This window comes from Vulpes lagopus, chromosome 16 (assembly GCF_018345385.1).
Source record: "Vulpes lagopus strain Blue_001 chromosome 16, ASM1834538v1, whole genome shotgun sequence".
Lineage (NCBI taxonomy): Eukaryota > Metazoa > Chordata > Mammalia > Carnivora > Canidae > Vulpes > Vulpes lagopus.
In genome coordinates this window covers 2236716-2257975 of record NC_054839.1, presented here as the reverse complement: position 1 = coordinate 2257975, position 21260 = coordinate 2236716, and the positions used below count along the sequence as shown (strand labels likewise).

At 47.4% G+C, this 21260-nt stretch overlaps 1 protein-coding gene across 7 annotated transcripts in view; it reads left to right on the top strand.

The window, feature by feature from the left end:
• The window catches only part of ARHGEF7 (Rho guanine nucleotide exchange factor 7), a 123624-nt gene that overhangs the window by 39307 nt on the left and 63057 nt on the right, over positions 1–21260 (top strand). For 6 of the 7 annotated variants that reach the window (XM_041731375.1, XM_041731372.1, XM_041731368.1 and 3 more), the window contains 2 exons: positions 14756–14840; positions 19330–19460. In XM_041731375.1, coding sequence (XP_041587309.1) covers positions 14756–14840; positions 19330–19460 — 216 coding nt within the window. Of the gene's footprint in view, positions 1–12548; positions 12603–14755; positions 14841–19329; positions 19461–21260 lie in introns of those variants that run through there. The other variant, XM_041731374.1, reaches the window with a different exon arrangement.

Sequence of the window (21260 nt, the reverse complement as noted above, 5' to 3'; positions counted from 1 at the left end):
TGTCTGTAGCTCTGTTGTGAGGAACTGTGTGTCCTGCAGACAGCAGCAGAGCAGCACTACAGCTCTGTGCAGTGTCCTCCACCTCCCTTTGCAGAGAGGGGAAGTCCTGTCGTTCTGCCCTCCCCCCCACACCCCCATCGTGGAGATCCTAGGAGGATCTAGGGAAGGGTGGGCATGTGTGTAACCAAGTAACTGTTTTGTTTCCTAATCTAGAAGAGGTCCAGATTCTGTGCTTTTGGCAAACTGGTTCTAGGTCTGGCGGTTTTGGAAACCGGTCAGGTTGAGGCATCTAATGGAGATGAGACAGGTTGGATGTGTCTTCTGCTTGTGTGTGGTACTCTCAGAGGAGGAGGGCAGGCCTGCAGTGTGCTTGCAGTTGGCTGCCTAGGGGCTGTTGCTGTGTACATGTGTGTACGTGTGTGTGTTGAGGGGGGAGGAGGTGGGGGCTTGTCCAGACAAGCCAAGCTAGTTTGGCTGGCTGCACACTTGTCCTCAGTGTCGCACAGAAGGGCTCTCCCTAGCCTCAGATGTATCTTGACTGGCGCAGGCCACTGGGGAACACTGTGTAGGAAACATGGATTTTCCTGAATGATACTAGGTTACATGGGTATTTTTTACTTTGCAATTGGCAGGATGGCTGTTGTTGGCCAACTGGGGGTGGGTGGAAATGGTTTGAGGGTTTCTTATTTTTCAGTAAGGCCTTGTGAAAACTATCAGGACTGGTGAGTGGGAGCAGCATGAATCTGGAGCTCAAGCATGTATGGTCTGAAGAATCCTGAGGGGTTTCTGTGCTCAAGAAGGTGCTGGTCACTTACTGTGGTACCTCTTCTTCCTCTTCACTGCCTTGTTTGGGGCTGCTCTGAATGTCTGACCCTTTACTTCTCTCCTTTGGTTTTTAAAAACAGAATCCCAGTTGGTGTTTCCGGGAAGGGGATACCCCCTTTTCATGACGGGTAGTTGCCCTGTGGTAGTGCCCCACAGTCCTTAGGTCCTGGGAACCAGCGAGAGGACCAGTTCCCAGTGGGTGATGACAGAACAAACCCCATGGCCTCTCAGACCATGTTTAGATAGGAAATATGCCCTTAGTATTTTTTTTTTAAATAGTTTTCTAGCCAGAATATGTATTTCCAACCTATTTTGTGAGTGTGTGCTGGGTGTTTTCTTGTTCTCTAAAGAAACTAACTGGTCTGTCCTTGACGTAGCAGGACAGGACTTGCTGTGGCATCAGTGTTTCGACCTCGAGGCTGGGGCACATGTCTCCTTCCCCTCAGGGAGGATGTGCAGGTTAGAACCGGTAGTGTCTGCTTGGGTGGCAGTGTGGAGCTTTTAAAATACTGATTCCAGGGTCCCTCCTGGACAGTTAGACTTAGGTTTGTTTTTTTTGTTTCTTAAAGATTTTATTTATTCATGAGTGCCAGAGAGAGGCAGAGACCTAGGCAGAGGAAGAAACAGGCTCCCTGCAGGGGAGCCTGATGTGGGACTCAATCCCGGGACTGTGGGCATGACCTGAGTAAAAGGCAGACGCTCAATCACTGAGCCATCCAGGCATCCCTTAGTTTGGCTTTTAAAGCTAACCCACTTGGGTCCCTTGGATTTGGGTTTGGTGAGGTCAGGAGAAGGAATTGTTGGTTTTCCCCACGCTTGCAGGAGAGCCGAGGACCCTGCCCAGCTAGCATGGGCAGGGAGGGAAGCGTGCTTTGTCTGGCCTCCTCCTTGTGGGGCTGGGCCCACCCAGGGCACAGAGGGTGTGGAGAGGCGGTGAGGCAGCTGTGGAGGCCCCGAACTGACATGGGGCCTTTGGGATTGTTCTTGTTGAGTCCTTGTGTGGATGATGAAGGAATGCTTTTCTACTTAAAAGGTCCTGAGGGTAGAATGGGTGTCCAATGAACTTCCTAACCTGCCTCCTGCCTTTTACTTGGAAACACGTAAGCTGACTGCGTGAAAGGTTAGTGCCAGCGTCTTGTGCCCTTCACTTAGTTTACTATAGAAACACTTTACCCTTTCCTCTGAGTATTTAGGTACTTTTATTTTGCTGGTCATTTAAACTATGGAGTAGGCCTCAAGATCCTTGCCTCTGAATACCTAGCATGTACATCTTTAAAATGCGGAACGTTCTCCTTTAGTTTCCAGAACAGTTCTTCCACCTTTATCATTTGTTAGCACTTTGGCGTTTTTGAGGAGGCCAGGGTGGCTCTCCTGTAGAGTGTCCTGTGGTCTGGGTGGCATCTGGTTCAGGATAATCCTTTTCAGTAAGAAGCCTACACAGGTGCTGATAGTATTTCCACGGGTCCTATAGGGATGTCCTTAGTGCTCACCTTTCATACCGCCTGTGCTAAGCTCCATCATGTGGCTAAGATGACATCTGCTGGACCTCTGCATTGTAAATGTGCCCTTTCCCTGTGTACCTAGCATGTAACCTGTGGGGTGGTGCTCCAAAGCCTTTCACATGATGCTCTTAGCATCTCATGATGGTCCTTTTGAAGTAATTGCTACTGCGGTGGCAGCCAGGTTGTCCTGGGGCCTTCTGGCCTGCACTGCCTTTGGGACATTAGGTCGGGTCAGCAACATTTGAGGGTAGTGATCGGCATCCAAGTTAGAAAGTTGTGTTTTGGTCTGTGGGAAATTACCTCTGCTTTGCAGAATCTAAGGTAATACAGTATCTGTGAACTTAGCCATTCACTTCTGAGCTCTCTGTTACCTGTTTGAAGATTTTCCATCCAGCAGAAGTCAGTCTCTGACTCCGCCTGCCCCCACAAGCTGCATTTTATCCATGTGGACTTCAGGAGTGAGTAGGAAAGTTAATTGAAGAGAAAGGAAAAAATACAGATAAGACTGTGGTGTGTATGAGGAGAAATGATAGAAATGCAGAAGTAGAAAGTTTTTAAAACTGAATACCAGCAACTTCATGGGGATGGTGACTGCTGAGTGGCTCCCAAGTGCCAGGACAGCCATAGGGCAGTGCTAAGAGGCAGATGCAATTAGCCCTGGGATTGGAGGGGACACCGACCTAGAGAGAGGGTCAGAGAGGTGCATGGCTTGTGTTGACTAAGTTTCAGAACTGGTATTTAAATCCAGATCTAGGAAGAGGCCAGTACTGCTAAGTTTAGAGTAACTGCTGAAACCAAAGAACGGTGGTGGTGCAGCTGGTCAGTGCTCTGCACATGGAAGGGCGAGGGGCCTTTCAGGCAGCTGTGTGATGCAGTGTCTGATTCGTAACCACACTCCTCTAGAGACAAGCAGTCTGCATTGCGCAGTCGGTGCATGCAGTTTTATGCGTGATTTAGCCAGTGTCCCTGCATCCCTGCACAGTTTTAGCGTCTGCATATCCTCCATCGTTTTGGGTATGATATTCAAGTTACATGAAGCCATTCAGTGTAGTGAAGGATTTGTAACCTGGGAAAGACTTAGAGAACAGCTTTTTTAAATGCTTGAGTAAATGCCATCCTTTTTGGCATTTGCTAATTGTTTCTCAGTGGTGAGTTTATTAAATTGCTTATAATATAAAACTTTTTTTTAAAATTTATGGACCGTTGTCAGGAGTTTAAAAAACCTCAAACAGTTGTTTGAAGGTCCAGGGCAAGGCCATTTAGGGGATGGGAAGCCTGTATGGTGGATTTCACATTGCCCCAACTTTGACATCTCTTTGTAAGAGAAGACCTGGAAACTTTAACTTCTTCTAAAGTGAAACTTAATGTGTTCAGGATGTCTTTCAGCGTCTTGTTGGGATTACAGTTTAGACCCAACCCTGGAAGAGAGAAGAGGGCACGTCCTGTGCCTGGAGATGTACCATTTAGGTAGAAGGAGATCCTTTGACTATTTTTTGGATAGAATAAATAGAAAGAAATTGAAGAACAGATTTTATTTCATTTCAAGTGAAGAATGGGGAAGGTGTTCATCAGTCTGTGCACAGTTGACGAGGATGTTCTTGATCTCTGCTTTGCCCTGAGGGCTGCACAGATACACAGGGAAAGAGTTCCCTGGAAGCTTCAGGATCCTTGGGTAGCAAGTAGAACAGATATGTATAAATAACCAGGATCCAGGGCGGAGGCTGTAAGCCCTGCAAGAGGGGCAGTGACATGGGGCTGGGATGTAGAGAGTATCCCTTCAGATGACCAGGCCCAGGAAGGTGAGTGGGGAGACACCTGCATAGGTAGAGTCGGCTGCAGCCTCCTTAGTTGGTCCTGGTTGAGTTGAACCAACGAAACATCCTATATTTGATGATGTCCTGAATAGGAATCGACAGAGAAGCTGAATTGTGGCATTCTGGTCCTTCCTTTCTTGGGATATGTGATAGCCTTGAACTTGAGAAAGTTTTTAGTGTTGGAGACTAATAGGGAAGGGTGCTCAGTCTAGGTGCCCAAACTCTTGAACACGTCTGGAGTGGGGACCAGTAAATAGTAGAGTGTTCCAGAGAGGGAATGTGCTGGCAGGCACGTGGTAGTCCTGTCCTGTCGTTGTGCTCATGCAAGCCACTCAAATGGTACTTCTTTAACAACATCCTCATCTGAACATCTGTCTGGGTGTTTTGATGACCTCTGTTCAAGTTTCCTGTCAAACACCAACTACTGTCTTTTCTTTTCTTTTTTTTTTTTTTCTGTCTTTTCTGACCACTTAAAACTTTTCTCATCTGGTGTAAGTTCTGTGTGCATAGCACTGAACAGTTTAGAGAGTACTTTGTCATTTTGTCATTGTAAAAGCTGATTTTCTTGAAGCCCTTTGGATTTTCACCTAAAAGTCGTATTCCGATCCACTTCCTCCTCTGTTCCACTGTGGCTGGCTTTCTTTGGATCCTCATAAAAGGGAAAGATTTATAGTCTGTTTGCCCTGCCTCCCAGCTCTGATTCCAGTTTTCACTAATTGCATTGTCTGGTGAATCTAAATCTTTGAGTACTTTTATAAATGTAAATAATATACTGGAAATCTGTATTTCCCAGTTTTTCATCTTAGGGCTTGCACCTATGTGGAAGAGAAGAACCTGAGTGACTCCATGAGACCTAGGGAGCAGCTTACAGAGCAGGGCACTTTGTTATGGCCGTTTGTGGCGGGCTTGGCCATGTTCTCCCTGGGTGCTCAGCGCGTAGAGTTAGTGTCTGGAAGTTTCCTGTCTGCTACACTGCCCCTTTCCTGGTACTCTGGCCAGAGAGGGCAAGCTTTTCTTGGGCTGTTTTTTGTACTCTTTGGTGCATCTGTGTGTTTCACTCAGTCTGGGGCATTTGAAGCAAAACAAAACAAAAAACCCACAAAACCTAGAGAACCCACTGCCATGTTTCTTGGGTCTTGAAGAAAGCCAGTCTGCATTCTTCCAGCTCTGAGTTACCTTAATCTCTCTTCTATATGTAGTACCCAGGGCTTTTAGCTGTGCTTTGCTGGAGGAATAGGGCAGTGTGTTTCATCTCATTACTGTTTATCCGTGGGTTCCTATTCCTATCCGTGAATAAAGGTCCCGTAGCTGACCTGAATGCACAATTGTTTAGTTGAGGGACAGACAGGCCCAGGATGGCTTCACTGTAGGGCTGAAGCTGGGAGCAGTTGGGTGAAATTGGGGTCGGGAGGTGGTGGTCTGGATGCCTTCCGTGAGTAGGGCAGAGGATTCCTCTGTGTACCCCAGTTACCTGTCTCCAGCTGGGGTGGTCTGGGCTTGAAGTTGGTGCTGGAACTTGCAGGGTATTGTGTTTTGGGTGGAATTGCCTTCTTTTTTCCTCTTCTGTTTCTTTTCGTGGGTCTGATAGCACCTGGAGCTAGTCGCTTGTTAGGGACCCAGGGTAGGCAGCTGGCTTTCCTTACCGGGGTCTTTCCTTCTAGCAGCTCCCAGAAGAATAGGCTGCTTTCCTGTCGAGATGGTGGAAGAATGGTGCTTACAAGTGTGGGTTAGAACACCTGGCCTTCAGGAGCCCATCTTCTTCCTATTCTCAAGAATTTCCTGAAGCCTCCTCTAGATTGCTTTTGGCCTTCAGCCATGTAGCCTATAGCACTGTGATAGATTCTTCCTTTATTATTATTTGAAGCCTTTTCTGTCGTTTTGGTGGGATCTTGAGAGGGATGAGAATAGTGTGCGTTCTCACTTTACCATCTCTGAGACCTTTTTTCCAAGTTGAGTTTTGTAACTATGTGCTCCAAGTTTTTATTTTTTAAAAGATTTTATTTATTTATTCATGAGAGACACAGAACGGGGCAGAGGGAGATGCAGGCTCCCTGTGGGGAGCCCAATGCGGGACTCAATCCCAGGAGTCTGGGATCGTGCCCTGAGCTGAAGGCAGATTCTCAACCTCAGCAACCCAGGCGTCCTAACTTTAAGTTTTTAATGCAATGTACTCATGACCTTTCTGGCTCTAAATATTAGTACCTAGCTTATTTTAAGCTCTAGCAAGTTGTTTATCTGCCCAGACTGCTGTAGGGCAGCTGGTGGAGGGCTCTTCTTTGCACGTCTGCCTCCTTGGCAGTGGCAGACAGACTAGGGGCCTGGGGTAAGCTGGTGGGTGCTGTGTCTGTGCGGGTATGTTGGAGACCACTTCCCCTTCCCACTGTTCTGCTTGCTGTGGACTTGCACACGTGTGTACGTGGCTGAAGAAAAATGCAGTGACTGATCTACTTTCCATCTTTGTTTTCCTGCGACTTTTGTCATATGGTCTTTTGGAGCCTGGATTTGTCCTTTGTAAAAATTGTTGTGAAGCCTTCAGCACAGCACCCAGGCCTCACTGGATGGTCCCTCCCGCCTCTATCCCTGGTGGTGCTTCTGCATCTCTGGCGGTTTCTGCTTGTGACCATTGCCCCTCCATGAAGGGTGAGGACTAACTGGTGCTTTCTTTGTGCTAGTTATCTTCCCTCCCTCCTTAGGATTTTTGTCACCCCGAAACTCCCTAAAAGATGTGGCTGGGGTTTCTTTTTATATGAGTGGTTTCTGTCCTCTTCCGTGTTTGGGTGTTAACAGTGGAATCCACAAAACGGAATCTGCTTTAATTCTTTCTTTCTTTCTTTTCTTTCTTTTCTTTTCTTTCTTTTCTTTCTTTTCTTTCTTTTCTTTCAATTCTTATTTTAAACTGGAAATTTGGGGGCACGTTGGGTGACAGCAGTATGTATTGATAGAATTCACTGTCAAACTAATTTTATCCCTGGAGTGTAGGCGTAGGCAGAATCAAGGACAAAGCCTACAGAAGCCGAGGCGGCGAAATCCCTGCCGGGTCCTGTCCCTCACATATCCCCATCAGTATGGACCATTTGCATTAAACTTAAATAGCATGACTTAAAGATTTCTCTCTCCTCATCGCACAAAATCAGATTCCTTCTGACAATGTGATAGGAGAAAACTATTTTTAAACTTTGTGAACCACACTCCAGAACTCTGCCAAAAGTAAGTTTCTTGCATCAAAAATAGCTTTCTTATAAGCTCCCTGGAGAGCTGGCTCGTGTTCGGAATATTAAAGCTAGGGGAGTTGAACGTGCTTGGCCAGCTGCACCTGTGGAGCTTTCTGTCCATTAGCCCTGAGATCGTAGAGAGCATTCTTTACATTCTCCAGTATTTTCTTCTTGAGTCTAACAGGGGTGTCCTCAGCCAATGGCATCATCCAGGTGTGCATGTCCTACTTCTTCTGGTTGGCGCCGTAGGCCAGAGGTGAGGGTGCTGGGTGGTCTTTGATCCCGCCGAGTCACTGTTGCTGTTGAGCCTCTGGGAAGGGTGTGGACAGCGGCCCGGGTAACCTAAAGACCAGCACTACTGTGTCTTCCTCTTGTCTGCATCTGTGCATCCATCCCTCTTGTCTGCATCTGTGTAGCCCTGCTGCTGTGTGGCCCCCCGCCCCCCTCATGGGGAGGCCCAAGCATGTTTGCCCTTGGCTCTCCTTGCTGCTCTGCCTTTTTGGCTGTGGGGTTGTGTCGGACTCAGGGCCAGCCATATGCTGCTCACATGGCAGGCTTGTTGGCTGTGGCCTGGGGCTGCTGTGCCTCACCAAGAAGAATGTTCCTGAATCTGCAGCCCACACTGAAGAAAGGAGACTAAAAGGATGGCCCCAAGCTTCCAATTTCTGTGCAGCAGCTCTTGCTTTTTTGACTTGTTAATTACATGAACCAGTGCTGTTGTAAGCCAATTTGAGTTTCACTTACAGTTGAAAGATTTGACTGATGACTTATATGATGTATAAATGATTTTTGTGCTATAAACTTTGCTTATTTATTTTATTATATGGAAGATAGTTCCAATTTCCAGTCCTGAGTTCAGAAGCCAGAGTGAGGCAAGCCTGCCAGTGTGGGGGTGAAGGGGCCTCTCAGGTCTTACTAGTTGCTGACCTTAGTGGGAACCTTGTCCCCCTTCTTTGTCAGGTGTGTGCACCTGACACCAGCAGAATGGCTTTTAGAGCTAACCCACCTGGTTAGAAAGTATGGTCACTGGATGTGAGAAGAGCGATGGCACATGAGGGTATGACTTCCATGGTGGGTAGATGCACTGGTGGTTCTTGAGCACTGTCCTTCCTGCTAAAGGTGGGGCCAAGGCCTCTTCCCTTGAGGGATCATGCTGCAGTGGTCTCCTGAACAGCGTGGCTTGTGGGTCTGCAGTTCCTGGGTCACTGGCACCATGGTGTCCTTCCTGTCACGTGCTTGTATCCCTCCTCTCGGGTGGCCACCCTCCATAGCCATTGTTCTGATGTAGCCCTGGGGATGCATTCAGGCCACCTCTCTGAGAGACCAGAGTTGTGTTCCCTCAGTGGGGCTACTTGGAACTCCTGGTGCACACCACCTGAGAGAGAGCTAGCTCTAGCCTCGGTCTGAGGTTCTCTCAGGTTGTGTAGACACGGACAAGTAGTACGGACACCTACAGGTTAAAGGTGGTGATGCCAGTCTGGTGGCTCTCCTGACCCTGCCTGCTTGCCTGCCTGCTTGCTAGCTCCCAGGGCGCCTGGCACAGGTTTGGGTCCATCCAGGGTGGATGAGCAAGAATGAACTTTTGCAGGCTGGCTGATAGATACCTTCTTGGAGGCTGCTATAAGGCATCGCCCTCTAGCAGGTACATGATGACTGTGTCCAGAGTTTAGGAAGGGAGGAAAATCTTGTTTGCTCTGGATTGAGAAGTACTTTGTGGGGAACAGTTTTTTCTATTTTGAATAGTGGAGAAGTCTGTGTCTCAGCCAGCAAAGAAGAGGATCTGGCCTTTTAGCCTTCAGTGTTAACATGGCCTAACTCTAAGTGGCCTGCTTTATTTAATTTCTTTTTTGTTGTTGTTTGAAGATGTAGCCTCTCCCCTTCAAGAATCCGTTCTGTTGGGGGCAAAGTGTGGCATACGAATGCATAACCAGTTCTTGCCAGATGCGTTAATCAGCAACCCCCACATCTCCAAGGCTTAGAACACCAAAGGTTTATCCTCCTGGTTATGTGTTAGCTGCAAATAGGGCATTGCTGTGCTCGGAGGCTCATCTTTCTTCCAGGATCCGGGCTGATGCAAGGCCCAAACTGGAGCTGCTTCCATTCTCATTGAAAGGAAAAGATCAGAACGTTGGTCGAGACACCCCAGGACTCCTCCAGCTTCTGCTTGGGCTGCTCTGTGTTGTTGTGCTCAGAGCTGCTGCGTGTCTGTGTGTTCATGTCTTGTTGGCCGGAGCCCATGGGGAGGCGCAGCATTGGGTGGGGAGTGAGTGGGGGAGCATGTCAACGCAGCCAGGTGCAGTGACCTTGAGTTAGAGAAGTTGGAAACTAGTGTGATGAGTGTGACAATTCTAGATCAGGTCAGCATGTGCTGACTTGTGCCTTTGAAACCTACTTACTTTACAACAATATTCTGTTGGTTAAGGTTTTCCTGAAAACCACAGTGGCTCCTTCTCCTAAAACAGTCATCCTGTATCTAGGTAGAGGTATATGCATTTAGAAGCTCTCGAAGTAACCACAGGGGGTCACCCTCCTGGCACTGCCCTGCCAGATGGACACCAGTGATGTTTGGTTGACATTTGTGACCCCACCCCATCTTCCTTTACAGGTGAGCCACCTTCCTGATTTCTGGTGTGAGTTGAGCTGAACTAATGTGACCATGTAAATACAGAGTATGTCAAAATATTTTTAGAGAACCAGCAAGGCTGGTTAAGTTAAGGCTGGAAAGATGAATCTGGGCCAGATTCTCAGGTCTTCGACGGTCTGTGTTAACCCTTCTGGTGATGTCATGGAGCATATTTCTGGGGGTTAGTGGTCAGGGTGGTGGGTGCTCTGAGGGGCTGGTTTCTCTGGGCCTCTGCCAGGCAGTTCAGGGAGGAATGCTGGGCAGGTGGCCTCTCAGGCCAGATGGTGCCATCCTAACACAGATGGTGTGCCTTCTCCCTAAGGCTGAGTGTCGCACATCAGAGACCACATATGGTAGTCACCTTCTTTTGGAAGCCCTTTCTGACCTCTTGTGGCAGGTGCTCGTGAACCAGAGCTGCTGGCAGCCTCTGATCTCTTCCAAGGGCAGGCTGCAGCTTGGGTATACGCTTCTCTCGCCTCCTGGTGTGAGGGGGGTCCTGCCAGGCCTGTGGCACTTTCCTTTGCCTGTCTTCCTGTTATCCAGACCTGGGAGCCTCTTTTCCCTGGAACCTGGTGCCACAGGGGAATGCCTTATCCTTTGTGATGTCCTAAGCCCCCCGCCCCCCCTTTCTCATTTAGGCTTTACGGAAGTGTCTCAGAGAGCCAGCTTCTGAGCCTGCCAGCCTTCTCCTTGTTCCCTCATATGTTCTTTTCTGCTGCTGGCTCTTGACTCTGGTTTGCCTTTCCTCCCAGTTGATGGTCCTCCTGTAAGTGGTGTCCTGTGTCAGGAGTGCTCTTGCAGGTGGGCTAGTTAGGGTTTCACTTCCTGGTCAGGTGAGCTGGGTATCCGGGCCTCGCAGAGACCTTACACAGGAGCGGCACTTAGCGGCCCGCGCTCCCGTGTCGTCCCTCCCTGCCCTCCTTTCTGGTTTGGATTGGGAGCTCCAAGATTTGCCCCAGTCACAGTGGCTGCCCACACCCACACCTCTGCCACCTGTGCTGCTTGGCTTTTTTCCTACTGTTAAAAATGGGCTCGGGTTGAGGTCGACCAGGATTCCTATCCTGGGAGTGAATTATGTGAAAAGGCTTTGAATAGTTGAGTGTTGGGCACACAGCACAGGGAATGACTGTTCTGCAGAAGCATTCACAAATAGGGGTAGCTGTTGTGACCGTGTGGAGTCATGGGCAGCAGGTGCCGCTCGCTCCAGCTGTGAGCAGAGGGGAGTACAGGCTGGGGCGGGGTGCCACCGTGTCTGCATTGTCAATGTGGGAAGATGTGAGCAAGAGGGCTAGACTGTCAGAAGCAGGAGCGTCAGGGGTGGGAATTCTGGATGGGAACCCAAGCACCTTGGTGGAGTAGGGTGGTTTCCTATGGGAGTGGGAGCTGGAACCGGGCTGGTGCACAGTAGGGGAGGGCAGTGCCTGAGGGTGCGGGGGTGCCATGTGCAAACCTGCACTCCCTTCTCTAACTGGTCTATGTATGAGGTCTCTTGCTCCTGAACACCCCCAGTCATTGAGGATGCTTTTTCTTGGTAGCTGTGATTTAGAAAACAAATTTCTTTGGTAGAATGTAGTTATTGATATGTCAGTTTTATAGGCAAACCACAGGCTTGGTGTGCAGGATTCAGAGTTTTTATTTTTTGTTTTTTATTTTTTATTTTTTGATTCAGAGTTTTAAAATCTCATTCCTTCTCTGACATACAAGACCTTTGCACGTTGCTGCTTCCTGTCCTTGTTATCGCCAGCGTGTGTTCTTCTTTCCTATTGGAAGGATGAGAAACCGGAGATGCAGAGGGCTTCTACACCTGCCCTCAACTGAGGACATAACCGACAGGGGGCAGCCTTCCAGCTTCCCTTGGAATTGCTTGGGGAGTGTTAACATTTTGCTATTGGGTGGGAGGGGGGATTTCCTCAGAGGTGCTGATTTAATTGGTCTGGGATTTGGCTTGAGTATCTTGGTTTTCTAAATTCCTGGAGCTCCTCCCATGCAGCCTCCCCTGAGAACTGCTGTTCCCTGTGCCCGCTGAGGAACACTGGCTCCTGATCCCAGCCAGGGTGGGCCTGTGCTGCTCTTCCGGCAGCAAGGTTAGGCCATGAGGTGGGGCAGGTACCCTTAGGTCCAAGTGCCTGGGACAATTTAGTGTGCAGTGTCTCTTGATCCTTCTCCTACATGTGGAGTGGCTTTGGCTGAGATCCTTCTATAAAAGTTCTCAGACTTTGCTCTTATTCCCATAGTACAAACTTTGCTTTATACTCGAAGATTTTTCTGGTTTTGTTTTTTTGTTGAATAGATTCCTGATTCAGGAAAGAGTCTGCTGTCTCTTTCTAAAGAAGAGCTTTAGTCAAAACATTCATCAATTGAGAATGTATGTTTATGTATGTTTTTCCTCAGTGACAAGTGGTTGTCTCCTCTCATTGTGTAGTTTCCTGTTACAAAATGCAGTGCATGTGTGAATTCACTTAGGTTATGATGTCACATTGAAGCCCATTGGTGGGCAGCTTCAGCCAACCAGACGCTTCCTGGTATCCAAGTGAGAAAGATATGTAGTTCTGGAATAACAGGAAACTTCAGTATTCAACATCCTGTTTTTCTGGGTTTTGGGACTTGCTGCCTCACCACAATGAAGGTTAGTAGAATTCGTCTTGTAGAATACCACACAATTTTTCTATCTAAAATGAGATAGAATGACATGCAGATTAGCTAGTCCTGCATTTCACAAGTGAGGGAATGTTCATGTTCTATATATAAGGAAGCTGTGGCCTTTTGAGGTTAATACTCTTAATTCTCTTAAAAAACACAACTAAACTCGTTAAAAACGGTGGATGAATCAGCTTAGATAGTGCTCTCATTTTACTTGGAATTTCTTAAATATCAACAAATGAATTTTGTGTTGTAGAAGCTGATTCTAAAGACGCTCTGTTCTGAGGGGTAATTTTTCTGGCGTGAGGATCTGGCGTGAAATTGCCTTATTGTGTATGTCTGCTGTAAGAGAAATGGCATTAGGAACCGTACAGAATGCTTAGATGAGGCCACACTGATGCGCTAGGGCTCCATGTAGGTTCTTTCAGTGTTTAGAACAGTGAGCTGTGTGTTCAGCTATTACCTTCACTTCATGATTTGATGGCCTCCTTTCTTAAAGTTTTTCAGTTTTTGGTTTTTCTTTTTGCTTGCTCATGTTTAAATAAACCCGACCTCATGATTTTTACTCATTTCAGAAATTAAAGGCAGAGGACCGTCTAGTGAAGATTTTTTGAGAAAGACCGCAATTAGATTTGAAATGACTCCTCTTAGTTGCTCTTGATGTGAATGTCTCTCCTAGTGACACTGAGCACCACAGGGTGGATGGGTGGATTGATTGGTACATTTATAAATTCAGCCAACATTGGAGTTTTTACTGTGTGATGGCTGTTTTGCTAGATGTTAGACATCGTGAAATCTGGTTTTACAGACTTTACGGTGGCATACACACTTGGAACATAATGGTGTCATTTTCTTGAGTGCACTGGGAGAGCCTGATTAGGGCACCTAACCAAGACTGGTGGGGGAGGTGTGGCCGGGAGATGTCCTGTGAGGAAGAGTTAAGGGATGGGAGCCGGGAGGCAGGAAGAAGGGGGTTCCTGGCAGGATGTGTGAGATGGAGGAAGGGGGTGGGGAGAGGTGGGAAGAGATGGAAGGCAGCCTGGAGAGGAAGTTGCCCCCCCCCACTCCTTCCTGGGATGATTGGTGATGTTTGTTCATTTCTGCCCTAGTGCGAGAAACTTGGAAGGCTGTTTATGTGGTTTATGTTTGGATATCGAAGTACATCTTTGTTATTGACATCTCTGAAAGAGATGTGGGTGATTTGAGGATTAAAAATTTTTTTGTGGGGCACCTGGGTGGCTCATTCCGTGAAACCTCTGCCTTCCCCTCAGGTCATGATCTCGAGGTCTTGGGATGGAATTCCATGTTGGGCTCCCTGCTCAGTGTGGAGTCTCCTTCTCCCTCTCCCCACCACCTCCTGCTCATGCTCTCTCTCTTGCTCTCCCTTGCAAATAAATAAATTCTTTTTTTAAAAAAAATATTTTGTGTGTGGGGATTACTTGATGATCAGAAGGTATCTGTAGTCTTCAGGCAGTGTTTGGGAGTGAGCTGTGTGTGTATAGTGTAGCGTATACACTGAAGACCAGCTGGAATGTATCTAGGCAAGCTCTTGTGCTCTTCTAGCTTGTGTGTGTCTGTGTGCAAGAGTGCCAGGACGGACTCCCACGTGTGCCAGGTCTGTAGGTGGTGGAGGTTGGAGGAGATGCAGACTAGATAGTTGGGGTGTGTGTCCTCAGGGCTGTGCCTAGAGGGCAGAGGTATCCCCCTTCTGAACCTGCTTTTTCCTTCCTACTACTGTCAGTTCTATGTTTCTCTTGCTGTGCTTTGCTTGTGGAAGGGCCTGTGGCTGGGATGGGATTGTGAAGCCAGCTCTGCCTCCTGAGGGCCAGTAGCTACTGCTCCCTAGCCTGGAGGGCTCTGCCCAGCCAGCTGAGGTGTTTGGGACCATGTGGGGAGTTGGCAGGTAAGAAGCTGGTCTCACGCTCTGTGTCCTCGATCAGAATGTTCCTGAATGAGGGAACTGATAGGACCCCGCCCCTGTGTGGGAAGCTGCATCCCTGGTCTTCTCCTTCTGGGGGGCCTGCATCTTTAGGACTTGCTCAGGGAATCCTGCCACAGTCCTCTTGTTGCTGTGAGAACTTTGTTTATCCTGTACCTAACATATAAGACCCTACTAACTTGTTTAATTTTTCCTTTCAGACATTTGATGCAAATGATTTGTATCAGGGGCAGAATTTTAACAAGGTCCTCAGTTCCTTGGTGACTCTAAACAAAGTAACAGCAGGTAAGAATTTTCTGTTGAACTTGAGGGGGTGGGAAGGCAAAGGGGCAAAAACATTTGCTCTTTGGTTGGCAAGGCAAAAATGAGCATTACTGAATTGTAAAAATAAGCAATCACGTTACATTTTTGGTTGTGATTTTTGCTATGATTTTTTTTCCTTACATGATCAAAGTCTTAGGGCCTCTGGTGGGTAGCAGGTGTTCTCCTTTCTTCGGACATAGGTCACATGGGCAGATTCATGGGCTGTCTTGGAGCTAAGAGCACTTTCTCTGGATTTTTTTTTTTTTTTAAAGAATTTTTATTTTTTACTTATGATAGTCACAGAGAGAGAGAGAGAGGCAGAAACACAGGCAGAGGGAGGAGAAGCAGGCTCCATGCACTGGGAGCCCGACGTGGGATTCGATCCCGGGTCTCCAGGATCGCGCCCTGGGCCAAAGGAAGGCGCCAAACCGCTGCGCCACCCAGGGATCCCCTCTTTCTCTGGATTTTTATTCAGTTTATGCTGATCAAAGCTCATATCTAGGGAACAGATCCAGTCAGTGACTGTTTTTAAGATGTGACCATGACAAGGAAGTAGCCTGTGAATTGGCCCCTGTAGTAAAGCCATACCTGGGCCAGGCTTCCTGAGGGTTATAGGGTCCCCAGGCTGTGTGTTTTGCAGTGTCGTGAGCTCGGGTCATCCCTCAGTGGAGGGGGCTGAATGGAGCTGGAGACCCAGGGTGCTTCCCTTCTGGGGTCCCTCAGTGAGGACAGGACAGCTGCTGTGCAAACTTTTTAAAGGGAGCCCCCGCACCATCTCTCCCGCACCCCCGCCTGCCCCCTGAGCACCCAGGAATTCTGTCTTTACAGAGCTGGGTGGATCTGAAAGGACTTTGTGGCTCTTGTGTTTTAAAGATTTTTTGTTTTGTTTTGTTTTGTTTTCCCATTTACCTTTGTACATTTTTAGTTTCAGATTTATGGGAGAAAGTTAGACCTTGAGGTCTCTTGATTAAAAAAACCTCAGGGGGATCCCTGGGTGGCTCAGTGGTTTAGCGCCTGCCTTTGGCTCAGGGCGTGATCTTGGAGACCTGGGATCGAATCCCACGTCGGGCTCCCAGTGCATGGAGCCTGCTTCTTCCTCTGCCTGTGTCTCTGCCTCTCTCTCTCTCTCTGTGTGACTATCATCAATAAATAAAAATTAAAAAAAAAAAAAAAAAAACCTCAGGTATATTTTGTGAGGGGCTCTTGTCCCTTGCTTCCTGGCCATTCAGATGGGAGTGTAGGGGGAAACAGAATCAGAATGTGGTGGGCTGCAACCCCAGCTTAGGGTGCGCTGTGCTCAGGGACTCTGGTGCCCCTTCTAGAACTTGTTTGCTGGGTTGGCTGTCTGGGTGCCACACCCCTGCCTGCGTGGAGGTGTGGAAGAGGGGGGTGCCACCCAGAGCCCCTGCCACTGCCTGCCATCCACAGGTAGGGCTTCTGATGTGGCTAGGTTTTCCCAGCTTGACTGCGCAATTTAAAGTTGAACATCTCCTAGGGCTGTTGAGGCTGACGTATCTGGGGAGTTCACTCAGCTGGTAAGTTAGTCCATCTGTGAGCAAATATGGAAAGGTGGGTGAGGATCTAAATCCAGGAGGAAGAGGGAGAGAGACCAGGATGGAGAAGGGAAGGGGATACAAAGATGTAAATAGTTGGGATCATCCTTCCACTTGATGTTTGCAGATAGAACTTCTGGGCATTTCATAAAGGTCATTAGACATTGAGGCTGCATTCTCTAGCCCACATTGTAACAGAGGTAGCTTTAAAGTTAAAACCTGATGAGGAAGGAATTCTGTAATGGTGGATGTAACGTGGTGACAGAAATCTTAGAATTGATCACTGTAGTCGAACGGGAGAAACCGATGCAGAGTGGGTGCAGTTGCATTTCTTCAGTGTCTGGGTCCTGCTTGCCAGCTGCTTTGATAACCACCTGTGCCTCAGTTTTCTCGGGGTGTCCTAGGACCACCAGGGGTCACTGTGCAGACAGGGATGAGAGGAGCAGACACAGAGGCAATCTACATGTCATTTTTTACGGAGACCCCTCTGCCTCCAGGGCTGCCACCTCTTTTGGCTCCCCAGGAGGGAAAAGGGCTCCTTTGGCCTTGCTGCTGCTTGCATGGTCTCCCTGCAGTTGAAGAACAGGTGCCAGGTTAGGGAAGATGAGGGGCAGGTGCCATGGGGCAGCTCTGGTCTGTGCCCTCAGGCAGGTGCTCTTCATAATGAATGTGGATGGAATCTGCTGTCTGCTGGGCATGATGCCATTGTTTTCATCCTGTCTGGTGCAGAGATATTGCTTCCATACCCTTGAGAGCATTGGACACTTAGTGGATGTAAGATGTTCTTGACAAAGACCTGTTTGGAAAGTTCTGAGATAAACTTGGTAAACTTGGTGTTCTTCCTTTCAGTGTTGACACTGTAAGCTTCTCAGCTAGAAAGAAGTTTCTGCCTTTTTGTTGTTTTGTTTTTGAGAGAATGCATGCTAGTGTACAAGGGGGAGGGGCGGAGGCAGAGGGAAAGAGAATTTCAAGCCCACTGTGCTGAGTGTAGAGCCTGATGTGGGGTTAGATCCCGGGACCCTGAGTTACAACCTGGCCTGTAAATCAAGAGTTGGACACCTAGCTGACTCAGCCACTCAGGTGCCCCGAGAACTTTCTGCTTTTATACTGGGCTGTTTGTTCTTAAATTTTGTTACTGAAGTCAGTGTGATGGAAATGACCCTGTCTTTTTTGATCTCACTTTTAAATGAACGCCAGCACAATTGCAGTTTCAAGTTTGTAGGCTTTGTGGGGAGAAGCGTGTTAGAATTTCCCTTCTGCCACCTAAAGACCCTTGTGTTCTTTGGGTATATTGATGAAAACTTTAAACTGAACAGACGACAGATAATGGGAAAATGGGATGTTATGAGACACATCCATTGCACTGAACAGTCCCTTAAAAGGTGGAGTCAGGTGAGAACAGAGGGGGTACAGCGAGTAGCCATTGTGGGCAGAATCTCCGTGGAATATCCTTGAGGGGGGCTGTTTTTTGTTTTTTGGCTTTTTTTTTTTTTTCCTTAAGGGCTGGTTTTGTGCTTGAGATTCCCAAGGCCTGTGTCTTGCTGTAGTAGAAAGCCCTGGCAATTTTTACAGCCTGAGGCAGGACCTGAGGGTGGCATCGTCTTTTAGAGATGCTCTGGTAGAGATGTAAGACTGGGCTGCCAGGGCTGTTTGAGGACTGGGTTTCCAGATACCAGTGTCTGTAGAGCCAGGTGGGCAGCAAGAAGGACAGAAGCCCAGGTGGGCTCCTCTCTGTGCATACAGCCCTACTTCTGTCTCAGGGAGTATAGGCCCTGGGGGTGCTACAGCCTGTGTGCTTCAGGAACAGTTGAAATCTGGGCCTTCTGTGAGAATGTCAGATTTGCAATTGACAGCTATAAAATTGGCAATGTTATAAGACACTATGTAAGCCAACCCCAACAGATCTGCCAGAAAAATAGGAACTGGACACTTCCAGCTTAAGGATATTCTTTTTTTTTTTTTTTGGTACTATTTTATTTATTTTTAGGGAGTGAGGGGGATGGGGTGGAGAGAGACTGAGAGAACCCCAAGCAGGCTCTGCACTCATCATGGAGCCTGATGCGGGGCTTGATCTCACGACCCTGAGATCATGACCTGAGCCAAAATCGAGTTGACTGCTTCACAAACCGAGCCACCCGGGCGCCCCAAGGATATTTTTAAAGAAGACTCCCCATGTGTTTAGTAGCTTTAGAAATTGCTAGGTGTGTGGGTGGGTCTCGGTATAGTGATTTCCCAGGAAAGTTTCTTCATGGCCTCATTTTCTTCTCAGTCAACTCGCTTCTAAGAAATGGGTTGCTAACATTTACTGTTTGGTTGGCCTAAGTGAGAGTGTCTGGTCCTGAGGAGACTTGCGGGAGTGAGTGGAGCACTTTCATAGCTGTTCACTTCAGTCCTTCCAGCAGCTTTGTGAAGTAAAGTGTGGCTGCCTTTGTTTCAAGGAAGTACATCCTCAGAACGGCCTCTAGCTAAAAGTGCTAAGGGGATTTTTCTCTTGGTTTTTGCAAAATAATTCCTGCTGCTTAGTGCAGGAAGCTCTGTCCTGGAGAAGTGATCGGGCAGGCGTGATGTGTTGGGGGATGCTCAGAATTTGAGAGGCTTGTTTTTTCCATGTGGAAGGGAAGATAGTAAAAAGTTATAAATCCTTTCAGAAATTTGAAAATTATACTAGAGAAGAACTGAAATAGTTCTCTGAAGTTAATTCCTGAGGAGTGCTTGTGTACATGTTGCTGCTTTGGCGGGAGGTCTGCCTTGCCTGCCTTGCCTGCTGCCTGCTGTGTACTCCCTAGGGTGGGGGGGTGGGGGCTGCCATGGTGAAGGGTCACCCCCCTCCCCCCCAACCAGCGGAGAGAGGGTGTGCAGTGAGGGGCGGTGCGCTTTCCAGCCTCTCAGCTCCTCTTCTCTATGCATGACCTTTACAGACATCGGCCTGGGAAGTGACTCTGTGTGTGCTCGGCCCTCGTCTCATCGGATAAAGTCTTTTGACTCCCTGGGAGCTCAGCCGTCGCATAGTCGGACTTCAAAGTTGTTCCAGGGCCAGTATCGAAGTTTGGTAAGTTTGAGTTGATTGAAGTATATTGGGGGATGAGTGTGAACCAGGGGCTGCTCAGCCAAGGGCGCTTTGGCTTTGTGCCTATTGTTCCTTTATGTGGGCATGGAATTTGCTTATCACCACATGATCCAGATGTTATATTTGATTGCTTTTGTATACTTTGGGGGGTTATATTTTAAGACTCCTTAGATAATCTAGAGAGATAGGGGCTTTAAAGTGTTTTCCTTATCCCTTGTATTTTATTTGCTTTCTGCAAATGTATGGAAGTATGGGAATAAGAAATTTAGATGTATAAAGAAGAAATGGCTATCAGCTAAAGAATCAAAAGATGGTCTTTCTAAAAGCATGACTTAGAGTACTTTCCTGAGTGAGGATGAGATTTGTGGAGGAGAGACTCCCTTCTAATGGCTGGTAGTGGAGTGAATAAGGAATTGAAATGAATGGTTATCTTGGGAAGTGAAGAAAAATCCATGTCTCACTGTTAAGATACAGGCTGTGAGCAAAGAACAGTGACTGTGGAACTGGCAGGGAGGAAGTGGACAGCACTGAACGGGCACTGTGTGGAGAGGCCATCCTGGTTGTCCTTGTAGAAACAGAGCCCTCTTTTGAGCTAATGGGCAGTTTGCAGTTAGTTTAATGAGTTAGTCATGTCACTTTCCTTTCGGGTACCATTTTAGTAAACCTGTGTTGGAGACCAGTGGTCTTGCACATGAGTCTAAAGAGAACCCAGCTTTTGAGTGTTTATGGACCATGGCTACGTTGTCTGCTTTGACACAGAAAGGAATATTGTTAAATAAACTAAAGGTGACCTTAAAGAAATAAATTGGTTAGAGTTGTATTTTGTGTAGGGAATTTGACTTTAATTCATGAAGGAGGGTTAAAAAGGAAGCTATGAAAGGGATTGTAATTTTTACATTTCCTGAACTTTTTGAACATAAGCTCACTCATTGCTGTTTGCCTGTTTCTCCTTAGAGGCCTCCTTCTTGTTTCTGTTCTTGTGTGTGTTACACTCTGTACCACTGTTTTGTGTGCACTGTTCCGTGTACTGTTCCAGACACTGTTCCTGCAGTCCCTCAGATAACCCTCCCAGTTGACCCCATGAGGCACAGGGTTTGATGTTAGGTGAATTTTGCAGAGCACTGTTGGGAATATTTTAATTCCAAATTGAGAAAAAATATACAAACTACTTGGAAAATGTTTTAAATTTGGCTTTTATAAAATTCCTGGGGTAAAATGTAGAAAAAGCAAATGTAGCAAACTGGATAAAGAAATATCTGTTGTGCCAAGTTTTTAAAATTTTATTTTACAGCATGGGTGCATGTGAGGTATGGGGGAAGGGCAGAGAGAGAATCCCAAGTAGGCTTTTGCACTGTGCAGAGCTCTATCTTCTGACCCTGAGATCACAGCCGAGGAGAAATCGAGTCAGACTCTTCAACCAACTGAGCCACCCAGGCACCACTACTTGTGCCAGTTTTGTAACTACTTATTTTGGAATACATGAAGACTAGATTGCAAATGTATAGTTCTAAGTAAAATGCAGTTAAATATAATGTTTAGTGAATAGTGAATGTTACTGAGATCACAACCTGCATAGGATTAATTTTTAATGAGCTGGAGAAAGTTTAAGTTACATCAGAAATAAAAAGCCATCTACCATCCCTCCTGTTTAGTGTCTGTGATTGGAAGAGACCCCATTAGCTGCTGGTGGTGAGGAGCAGCGTTAGGCTTCTCTTACCATGCTCCCTGAGGACGACCTTCTTTGTCTTTAGGTTTTTTGCAGGTGTTGTTAATAGTACTTTG